This window comes from Cyprinodon tularosa, unplaced genomic scaffold, assembly GCF_016077235.1.
Source record: "Cyprinodon tularosa strain WSP-4 unplaced genomic scaffold, ASM1607723v1 ctg326, whole genome shotgun sequence".
Lineage (NCBI taxonomy): Eukaryota > Metazoa > Chordata > Actinopteri > Cyprinodontiformes > Cyprinodontidae > Cyprinodon > Cyprinodon tularosa.
The window spans coordinates 860,553-872,331 of NW_024039037.1; the positions used below are offsets into that span (position 1 = coordinate 860,553).

The 11,779-nt window shown below is 36.1% G+C and overlaps 1 protein-coding gene across 1 annotated transcript; it reads left to right on the forward strand.

Annotated features, from left to right (window-relative positions):
- The first annotated feature begins 746 nt into the window (after positions 1–746).
- Positions 747–9,699, forward strand: LOC119788800 (immunoglobulin superfamily member 2-like). Its single transcript, XM_038293443.1, has 9 exons — positions 747–905; positions 2,660–3,031; positions 3,117–3,536; positions 3,666–4,064; positions 4,934–5,308; positions 6,799–7,170; positions 7,274–7,666; positions 8,987–9,370; positions 9,470–9,699. Exons 1-9 carry the CDS (start codon positions 845–847, stop codon positions 9,655–9,657), a joined length of 2,964 nt encoding a protein of 987 aa, XP_038149371.1. The 5' UTR covers positions 747–844; the 3' UTR covers positions 9,658–9,699.
- The last annotated feature ends 2,080 nt before the right edge of the window (positions 9,700–11,779 follow it).

An 11,779-nucleotide genomic window follows, 5' to 3' on the forward strand; every position in this document is an offset into this window, starting at 1 on the left:
TTTACATTCAGACATGTACATTCAGATATACGTTAAGATATTATACATTTTTTATTTCTTTCTGCACCTGCACAGGTTTTATTATGCTGTTTTCTTTTAATGAATGAATTTATAAAATAAATAAATAAAAAAATAGAAAAAATTTATTAATGAAAGCAATTGATCCTAACTAACAAATGCAGGAGCAGTAAGACTGAATACACTCATAATATGTTACCTCTTCTACATACCGATATAATTCAGAATTATTTTTATTAGCAAATAGTTTTAAAGTCTAGTTCTAATCCACTGATACTTAAAGAATACAGATCATAAGACAAACCTGTATGTGTCCTAATTCACCACCAGGCTGCACTGTTGTTGCATTGATGTTTCCCACAAAGGTGGATTTGATCTCCTGACTTATAGCAGAGAAATAGGTCAGACGTGTTTTTAGGTTGTTACCTAGCAACGCAGAGCAAGTCGGCGCTTGATGATTATTGGGGGGAAAAAAAGTTATATTTCGTTGTGGTAGTTATATTGAGTCACATAGCTCTTAAACACTGTACTGTGAAAAAATGATAATTGCAGAACAAAGTGCGGGTGCTTTAACTTAAGACATTTGCGTGTGTCTTTCTTTTCTTCAACCAAAGGAAGTGGCTGTTCTGCAGGAACAGCCAGTTCAAGCTACGCAAACTACACCTGGGCGTTGCGCATGTGTCTGTTTTTTTTTTTTTTTTTAAACCTTACCTAAAGGGCGTGAATGTACTATGATGCAGCCTTTCATTTCCTCTTACAACACATACAGGAAGAATGAAGCACAGTCTGTCAAGATTGTGTCTGCCGAGAGTCAGAGGTGTTCAATATGAAGTTCTCTCTCTGGAGGCCAACTTTGCTGCTTTTCCTGGCTTTATCTGTAGGATGCGGTAAGAACAACATTTGTTTTTATATTCTTACGTGCCACCAACCTGAGCGTATAGTTAAACCGTCCACAATTCATGAGCCGTTCAAAAATATACTTGTGGATTTTTTTTTTAGGGACATGTTAACAGAACTTAATTTCTCTAACTAGATTTATTTTGGATAATTTACTTATACAAAAAAAAGATAAAAGGGACAATCATGAGTCCAAAGACTTATAAACATGTGTTTATATTACTTTCAATAACAATTATATCATTTTCATAGCCAATATTGCAACATTCTGTCGCAATTTTAAAGCTTTCCTCAGCAAGAAGTAGTTTATTCAAGTATGCTAAAAGTGCACTAATTTCATACTTAAAATCAGGCAGTGCACTTAGAGTTTACTTATTTTAAACTATATTTCATATACCTAACAAGAGTATAGTCAAGTGTACTTGACTATACTATTGTTTACTTTATTGTTTACAAAAGTATACTTTAGTAAACTTAAAAATGTCCCAATTTAGTTTGAAGAAGTATTACTTTAGTAATACTTCAAGTACACAAACAGTACATTGTTCGTTATACTTTCTAAACTTATACTTAAGTATTCTTGATAGAATTTACTTCAAGTATACTACTTTTTGCTAAGAGTTTGCTTAATTAGACCATTCAGGGAAAGTGATCTAATAAACAAATTACCCCCTCGGCAATAATCTTTTCCTGTTATCTAATTAATATTTTATTTTTATTTTAATGAAAAAAATGACATACTCTTCATACTTTAACTTCAGACTTTCAGTACTTTTAAATTTGAATTGCAATGAATGTAGCTTTTATTATTTTTATATTATTGATCATAAAGATAATATTAAAATATTTCTACTTTCATGGTTATAAAATGACAATAACAATTACTGTGAAAGTTATTATTGTTTGTAGTAGCAGAAGTATTAGACTTGATATTATATTCTATATGACCACACCTTAAAGAAAAGGCTTACAGCCCAGTTAAAATTGTTAGAAATAAATAATAACAATAATCTACATTTAATACTATAGTGAACAAAGAAGCCAAATTGACACAATGAAAGTGATGTAAAATATTGTGCAAAGAGAATTAAAATAATATAGTAACAGCTTGCAGCAGCAAAGTGGAAATGAATAAATTAGTGGTTGGTTTGGAGCAGAGCGTTCATTGGTGATGCAGCCTCTGTCAGGAAGCTACAGCTGAGACTGTTAGGTTTTCAAGTCTTACTTTAATTTAATCAGTTTACCATATATGGCCGACCGTCTCTTGGTCGGCCATACTGTAAATCTTCCCAGTTTTGGTTGTTTTTTATTGTTTTTTATTACAAACATTACAAATTTACGTCTGAGCTGTCTGCTTTTCTCCTTTTTTAAATGCCCCGGTTTGTTCTATCATGTTCTCTTCCAAACCAATGATGCTTCTACAGAACAGATATATTTCAACTAAAGTCAAATACTGCAAAGATTATTCTTTCCTAAAAAGGACAGTTGCTAGATTTCATGGTGTTAGAGTCAAGGGGCAAATAAAACAAACAATTTTCAAGATATATTTTCCAAAAACCTGAATCATACTATTTTTACTTCACCATTATTAAAAAATCCAAAGGATGTTTTTACCTTGTCTTCTCTGCATGTTAAATGTATATATTACTAAAAGGTATCATCATTGCATAACATCTAAGCTATGGTAAACCTTTTATCAGCTGTTATCCATTACCATCTGTGTTTTGTCTCCTTTGCCACACAGAGGCCAAAGTGACGACTGAGATCCAGACTGGACCTCTGTATCGTGTAGTTGGCTCTCGGCTCTCCATGTTCTGCAATGCCAGTGGCTTCTCCAACCCCAATTCTGAAAAAGGTTTTGAAATCCGCACGAAGCTAACTGGCATCCCTGGAAGAGAGATGAATGTTATTAGCTCCTCAGATGAACATTTTAGTTATAATCGTTTTATGCGTCGCATCGAGAGAAATGATATTAACCTCATACGCTCTGGTCCATGCTCAATCATATTTGAAATAAAAAACTTACTCAAGGAGGATGATGGGGAATATGAATGCACCGTACTAGATCCAGGAAGTCCACTTATTGGATCCTACACTGCAAAATCAGTTGTTAAAGGTAACTGATTATCCTTTTAGATGCTTATTGAGGTATGCTTATAAAATTTAAAAGCTGCAATCTTTACCTTCTTTAATTTCCACAGTGATTGACAACTCCTTAAGTGTTACATCTAGCGACTCTCCTTCCTCATTGAGTTTTACCGAAGGAGAAGCTCTCACTTTAACCTGCCATGCCTCCACCAACACCATCCAGCACGTCCATCTGTCTCTCGGCTGGTATCTCCGTAAAGATGGGGCCGAAGATGCTGAACCTATCATTTCTTTGGATAAAGATTTCCAGCTTACTCCTGGTCAGGGCTTTGAGCAACGCTACAGAAACAAAGCCATCAGGTTAGATAAAATAGGGGAGGCCACATACACGCTTAAGATAGCTGAGCTGGAGCTGTCAGACCAGGGTAAAATTTACTGCCAAGCCCAGGAGTGGATTCAAGATCCTGATCGTTCCTGGTACAGGATCGCTCAAAAGGATGCAGAGGAAATATCTCTTACAGTCAAAGCTAAAGGTAAGAGGAAACAATAATTTAAATTACTTATATGAGGCACTGAATTAGATGGCATGTTGTGAAATCAGCACACTTTTGTGGATTATTGACAAGAAGTACTTGGTATATTTTTTCTTTTACTCTACATAGTGGTTACAGACACGTCATCTTTGGATGTGAGTCTTTCTGCACAGAACGCACTGCAGGAGGGGCAGGTACTTACACTGTCCTGCAGGATCAACGCACAGAACCTCGCCACACGGCTCTTTTCTGTAGCATGGGTGTGGAAAGAATATGAGCTGGCACGGATTGGCCCTACAGGCATTCTGACTGTGAGTGAGGAATACAGTGACAGAGAGAGAGATGGGGAATTAAGAGTGACCCGGATTGGGAACGGACACTACCAACTAAAAGTACAGCCTGTGAAAACTACAGATGGAGGGAGTTATATCTGCAGGGCATGGTCGGAAGAGAGGAGTGAGGACGGAAACTTTCAACAAGGAGCAGCTCAGAACTCCCAACCACTGGATATCACAATCTCAACTCCAGGTTCATGGAAAATGCACACACACCGTCTTAAATACAACTTTACAGTACAGTATATGATTACAAATTCCTATAGTGACTTACAAATGTATTCACACCCTTTCAGACTGTACTTTTCTTGCATAAAACAACTTACTTTAATGAATTATTGTGTTTATTTACATTGGAATACAATGCAATAGTCGATTTTGAAGTGGATGCATGGTTTCAAATATTCTGTTTTTACAAAAAGAAATCTTAAGTGGTTTGCTTTCCCAGTTAACTCCCTTCCCCTACGTAAAAAAGCATAGTAAACATGTAACAAAGAGTGCTCTGGTCAGATTAGACCACCACTGACATTTTAAAGTTGTTGTTTTAAAGTTACTTAAAACTGGAGCAAGGGTTCTGGATCCAGTAGGTTAACCGCTCTAGACACAAAGCCAAACACGGTGGCTTATTCAGAGTCCAGATCGAAATCTGATGTAAGAAAATTGTGGCAAGAGTTAAGAATGGCCTTACTCTCAGATTCTCTGTTATTTATTGCAGTTATTTTCCAAAAAAGACAAACATTGCAGTCAGTAGATGTGCAAAGTTGGTATGACTATAACCTTCCAGACTTACAGTACAAAAAAATTATTTTCAAGATTTTAAAACCATGTTGTTTTCCTTTCAATTCATAAACGCCTTTTACTATGTGCAGTTCAATTATATGAAACCCAGTTTGATTAAGTAAATGATTCGCTTTAAAATTCAAAATTGTTCAGGGGCGATGAATACTTTTGTAAGAAAGATCTGTGATGATTAGAGGTAGCTGATAATAATATTGATAACATTTTGCCTTCTATCATCATCTTGTCAAACCCATTAATGTCTGCTGACTTATCTGCTTACAGAAAGTGGGCTTTTAGTCAAAATGCAAAACTTGAAGCAAAAAGTTTCCGAAGGAGAGAAACTGAGCCTCATCTGTAAGGTGGAGGGGATCAAAGGCCGGCTCTCTGTCTCCTGGCAACGCAAGCTCATGCAGACGCAGTCCCCTTTATTCACCACCATCATTAGTCTGAGTCAGAATGGTGTCATAGAAAAAACAGAAGCTTTTGTGACTCGTAAGGTGAGAGTGACACGTCCAGCAACACAAAGCTTTGTCTTTGAGATGGATGAAGCGAGACCGTTGGATTCAGGTATCTACGAGTGTGTTGTCACTGAAACGCAAACCAACGGCAAAACTCAAAGCCACTCTCAACGTGCCAATGTGACTGTGACTCCTATTGGTAAGATATGCATGTTTGTTTAGTGATTAACCTACTGATTTTTTTTCCAATTGTAGTTGAGTGTTTTAAAGGCATAATACTCTGTGATACTTGTGAATCCTTAAAGAAATTGTGATAAAAGTGATGAGAAAAAACTGTAGCTAAATACTAGTTTCAACAAATATCGGTTGATTTATTTTTGGAAGCAAATCTTATATGCATGTCGCAAAAATGATTATTAACCCAATAATACCAAAAAGAAGGAACTAAAATATTTGGGGATTTTTAATTTGCATTGGCAGTTTATCAGTGTTTAGTACCCTTTGTCTAATAATCTCTAGCTTCCTGTTTAGAAAAAAAAAATACAATGTTACACAGAGGAAAATTTCTCTGACCTATTTCTCCCAATTTTAACAGAAGTTTCAAATGCACTTTGGTTGTGTCCTATGTTTTGGTATCTGCTCTGAGGCAGGGCTGAACAGCGGCAAACAGAGCCCCAATGTCACATGAATAAACTGCTATTCACTGATTGGCTAGGGATGTGATTAGCAGTTTGTCTCTGGATGGGGAGAAATTAAAAGGATTGGCCAAGGAAGCAAAGAGATGGACAACATGAATTTTACCCCAAACTGCATTAGGAGAAGTAGGGGTGTGGGAAATAGGCTACTGTTTTATCTCATCATTTAATTTTGATAGCTGAGGAAAATATGGCAATATATAGTGATACTGCAATATCGTGATAATATCATATCGTGACCCAAGTATCGCGACATGTATCGAATCGCAACACTCATGCCAATACTCACCTCTAAGGAGAAGGGGCTAAAGAACCCATAGCGATTATAAAAAGATTGACCACAGTTGGTTAAACCAGAAGCCATGTGCAAAGATTGAGACTTATTTTTTAAAACATTGTATTTTTGTCTTGACCGCCGATAATGCACTGCAAAAATGATCTAAAAATGAGTAAAAATGTCTTAAATTAAGTGTATTTACTCTTAATTTGAGCAGGTAAATAAGAGGATTTGCCAATGGAATGAGTATTTTTACTCCTATTATAAGATAATTAGATATCATGCACTTGAAATAAGATGATGCATTTTTTTTCTTATTTTAATTGTAAATTGTCTTGTTCCATTGGTAAAGTGTCTTACTTGTCTACTTAATTCAAGAAAAAATGCGCTTATTTTAAGAAATAAATTACTTACTGAGCTTAAAATTTTTTGCAGTGTACCAAACAAAGGCATCTAATTAGGTTTCCTGGAAGTTAAAGAGTATAACTTAGCTTTTTACAAATCATGAGCCATGCCTGAAGGCTGAAGAAAAGAAAGAGGACATTAGCTTTCTGAATAATACGCAGAAACATTTCATAACAACTCAAGCCAGCTGGTCACACACAAAATCAGCTGAATCAGAAGCTTTTTTACATTAAAGTGAAATGAAAAATCCTGAAGTATTGGTCTAAAAAAACAATGAATTTAATGTAAATATGATTTTTCTTGCTATTTTAGAGACCCTGGTCAAAGCGTCACTGAAGAGTCGAGAACCCACCGTGACTGTAGGAAAGAACTTAGATTTAATGTGCAAGGTTTTTGAAATTCCAAGTATGCCAATTACTCTGACTTGGAGTCAACAGACAGATGACTCTAACTTAAATACCATCCTGGTTTTGTCAAATGGTTCCATCAGCTGGTCCGGAAACCAGCACCGTTACCAAGTGGAGGTGAACAAACAAAGGGACTCTGTCATGTACTATCTTAAAATCCTTGGTGCAAGCCACAAGGAGGCAGGAACTTACCAGTGTAGGGTGTCAGTTTTCCTGGATAATGTATACAAAAAGCTTCTTCCATCCAACCCCCTGAAGGTGCAAGTCAATAATCCAGGTAATGCAGATATTTGACATGCTACATAACGCTATTTTACTTATTTTCTATTATTCTTTCTACAGTTGACTTTTTATTACATATTTTTCTCTCCCTCTTATAGAAAGCAAGCTTGCCCTATCATCTAAGCCAACCATTATGCAACGCATCAACACTGATATACAAATTGTTTGTAAAGTTACCTCAGCAACATCTCAGTCTTCTCTATATGCCGTCACCTGGGACCTCCAACAAGAAACTGGAAGTAAAAGAATTTTGAGCTCAGATCAAAATGCTCTCGTTACTTTTGGGCCAGAGATTGAGGAGAGTCACCAGCAACGCATCAGCATGGGCCGCACTTCGGGCCCTAACTTTGAGCTAACTATCAGACAAGCCAGAATGTCAGACAAAGGAGTTTATGTGTGCAACGTGGCTGAGTATCTACAAAATCCACTGGGAGAGTGCTATTTACTCTCAGAAAAAAATTCAAACACAACCCTAGACGTTACTGAGCCTGGTAAATTTCTTTTTTTTTTTCATTGAAAAATTCTCATTTTGATTAACATTATCATATAATGCTTGATTTGAATGTCTTTTCAGTTTTGCTTCTGTCTTTTCCTAGCTATTTGCCTTATATTAGATAAAAACTCCTTACCCCCGAAAAATCCATATTCATAGCTTTATACATTTCTTTAAATTAGTTTAAGTACAAACATACTAGAAGTAACTGTAAATCTACTTTCTTACTATGTGTCAAAGATCCCTATTGAGATAAGTCTTGGTCTTTCTAATAATATCTTACCTAAGACATTCTTTAATTGCTATGTCTAATTGTTAGGGACTGTAGAAGAATATCCACCCAAGTCTTTTACAGTGTTTTTCCGGTTTCTTTCCAGAATTTATCTGAATTTACCTGAATTCAATTTCCCATTTATCTTTTTTTGCATTTCTACATGACTGCTGAATAACATAATTCCCTCAGCTTGATGCTGCCACTACAATGTTTCACAGTGAAGAGGGTGTGCTCAGTGTGATGTGCAGTTGTAGTTTTCTGTCACAGCATTTTGCATAAAAAGTTGCATTTTGCCCTAATCAGACTTCAACACCTACCTCTAGATTTCTACTGACTGATTTCCCGTGGAGACTCCTCCAAAATTTCCAGTTTGTAAGATGCTAAGCTAATAAGGGATTCTCCCACATAAGCTACGGATCTCTGCAGCTCTTTCTGAGCTGGGCTTCTTGGCTTCTGGAAATATTTGAAATCAGTTAGTTGATTCGAATGAAGCAGTTTAGAAAAATATACATAGTGGTTTTGAAGAAAAAAAGAGCTGTATACAAATTCATGCAACAATTTAATGTGATTTGGGTTGTTTTTAAGCTAGTGTGGATTTTTCCTGGAATATGTTAATACATTTAGCTAGATAATAGAGACATTAGCTCTGTTCTCTAGAAATACATAATGGCTATATGTCTAGGTTATGATAAAGTTCTCAAAGCCAAAGTAGTAAGTGTCATCCCCTAATTTGCCATGTTATAAGTGCAGTTGGTGTCTGCAGGATGGCAGCTTTTTTTCTTACCCTTGCACCTAACACTTTCTGTCTTTGTATTGTTATCCTAATAAAAGCAAGATCTGCTCACTGCCCCTTATTATTTTACGTTTATTTTCTCCTTTACCATATCTTCTGTTGCACTTATTTCAGTTAATTTCCATATTTGCCTTTTTCTCTAGCTTGTTAAGTTTTGCTTATTGATTCTTTGCCTCATTCAGATGTTGTTGAATCCCATGTTTCAGTTTTTTTTTATTTTGTATGTATTTGTGTTTTTTTTTTTTTTACAGAAGCACAATTGTCCATTCAAAACATAGAGACAGTGAAGAATATAAGCATTGCAGAGGAATTTTCCATTCCCTGCCATATCACCCAACAATCCAGCAATGACTCCCAGTTCCAGGTCAAATGGTTTTGGCAGAGAGGCACTGAAGCTACACCCATGTTTACAGCTTACAGAAATTCAACCTTACAAGTCGGCGTTGAGGATGTTGCTGTGATGTATGGCCACCCCCTACCTGGTCAATTCAACCTTAAAGTTTCAAATACTAAGCCTAGAAACAGTGGCTTGTATTTCTGTGAAGTAGAAGAGTGGGTTTACTCTCTTGCTTATGGGTGGAGAAAACTTGCAGTGGAAAGGTCTGGTAAAATGAACATAACTGTTGGTGCTGAAGGTAAGCTCTCTTCACCTTCCAGCTACTTTCCTCTTTAGGGATGTTGCAATCACTTATGTTGAAACATGTTTTTTATTACCTTTTTTTTTTTTTTTACAGGGGATGCCAAAGCTCTGGCTGGTTCAGAATGCATGGCTAATACTTGGATAGCAATATTTGCAGTAACTGTCATCATCTTGCTCTGCATCATAACAATTCTTCTGGTAAAAATCTGCAAGTCAGGGAAGAAGTCAGATCCATCTCTCTGGCCGGAAAGGCACGCGCTAAAACCTGGACCAGAATACTGAAAGACTGAAACTAGAAGGACCAGCAGGAAAAGTTAAAAAAAAGTAGGAAATGTGTACAAAAGAAAATGCTTTAGATTTGAAAAGGTTTACAGTGTCTTAGTTTTGTTTTTATTTTTTTTATAAAGTCTATAATGAGTTAAACATTTTTTAATTGCTGTGCTGTTGAGATTGTATTGATTTTAATGAATTATTTGTCTTTGTTTTTGTATTGTGCCTTATTATTATTGCACGGTAATGCAGTTTTTAGTGCTGTTTCCTTGCAAAAAGAAGTTCACAGGTTTGATTTCTAGCCCGGGGTCTTTCTGCATGGAGTTTGCATGTTGCCTAGACTGCTGGAGATAGGCACCAGCCCCACTGTGACCCTGATAGAGTAAGAGAGAAAAGATGGATGGATGAATGGATATTTCTCTGAGTGATTGTGACTTTCATGTTTGACTTCAAACTAAGAGTTTTAGGATATTAGCTAATGTTAGGTAAACAAGCATTTCTAAGTGCAGAAATTTTCAATGAAGAAACTTGAAAAAGGCAACTGATAAACTTTTTGGTTTTATAGATTCAAAAACATTACTGGTTTATGTTACAAAATGTAAAAACTATTTTTTTATTTTTTGAGACAGCAACTAAAGCTCAGCATTTTCTAGAACATCACAAGATGAAATGGGATAAGATTTGAAAAATGTTTTCGTGACACAAGAGAAAAAAACGGACGTTGTCTGCGGTTTTGCACAGGATGACGGCTGACTGTCAGCAAAGCTGTCCCAGGACAGATGCTTTCATAATCAGATAATTTATTTACTGTTGTAAAGAAAAAAAAAAGCTGGGGCAGGTTTGGTCAAACTGGATATATCTTTAAGGTGCTGGAAACAAAACACTGTCCAAAGGGAAAAAAAAAAGAAAAAGGATTTCCAACACTTCTATCTGTCCACGAACTTTGCACAGATACCAGTGTGTTGAAGTGTTTGCAGTTCCCTTTTGTTAACAAAGAGCCAAGCTTGCAGTTGTGGTTGCAAGCCCTATTTTGCAGCTCTTCTGCTTAAATTTGACCACAGAAACATTTCCTTTTTCATAATTTGTACTGCACTTTACTGTGCAGCGACTGTATGGAAAGATTGTGACATGTTTTTAACCTGTTTTGTACGTTTTTAAAATAAACAGCATTTGTGAAATTCTTTTTTATTTGTCTTCTTTGGTTACTATTTGTATCGTTTTCCCATCCTCCACATTTAACTGAAAATTGAAAGAAACTGCAGCATCAGTCAAAATAGCAAATATTTCAAGGTGTCTTTAAATTTTACACTAGATGTAATATAACGACACGATACGACTGAAATTCTGGTTCTTAGGAATGTTGATAAATGAAACGATTCATGATTGAAGAACTTTTTCTATTCTCAGGCATACTAATCCACTTATATCTATGGAATTTATTAGAAATAGGAATCGTTATAGACCTGCCACTTTTTAAAGTGTCTCTTTAGCTCTTGACATTCTCTTTATTGCATAACAATAGCTGTGTTCTTGGGTAAGCCTGCAAAGCATCAGAGGGATCTTTTTGTCAATACATGTTGGGCAAAAGATAAACTATTTTGCATGTTCTCCCCATGGATGCGTTGTTTCTCTCCGGGTACTCCGTTTTTCTCCCTAAGTCCAAAAGCGTGACTGTTAGGTTAATTGACCTCTCTTAATTGTCCTTAGGTGTGAGTGTGTGTTCATGGTTGTGTGACTTCATGTGTCCTTGTGCAGCCCTGAGACAAACTAGTAACCTGTCCCCGCATCTCGCCCATAGACTGTTGGAGATAGGCACAAGCCCCACTGTGACCATGACAGGGCTAAGGGGTAGAAGATGGATGGCTTGATTGATGAATGGACATTATATATAATCACCCGTATCTACATGGGTCTTGATACATTTTTGTGTAATTTTGTAAAGCCAAAGTATTTTTGCTTCTGGCAAGATGTATTTTTGGATGTTTGTGAATTCCCAAATCTCACGAATATTCATCTTGTTTGACCTCAATAAAGATCATACCTAAAACATTTTTTCTTTGTTATAAGACAAAGAGAAGGATAAAAGGAAATAGGGGATTACAGAAATGTCATGACGCTTTGATTTCCCCACAAG

Coding starts and splice junctions, on each gene's coding strand:
- LOC119788800 (XM_038293443.1), top strand. CDS start 845: ATGAAGTTCTCTCTCTGGAGGCCAACTTTGCTGCTTTTCCTGGCTTTA. Junction 4,065..4,933: donor TATCACAATCTCAACTCCAG/GTTCATGGAAAA, acceptor ATCTGCTTACAG/AAAGTGGGCTTTTAGTCAAA. Junction 7,171..7,273: donor GGTGCAAGTCAATAATCCAG/GTAATGCAGATA, acceptor TCCCTCTTATAG/AAAGCAAGCTTGCCCTATCA.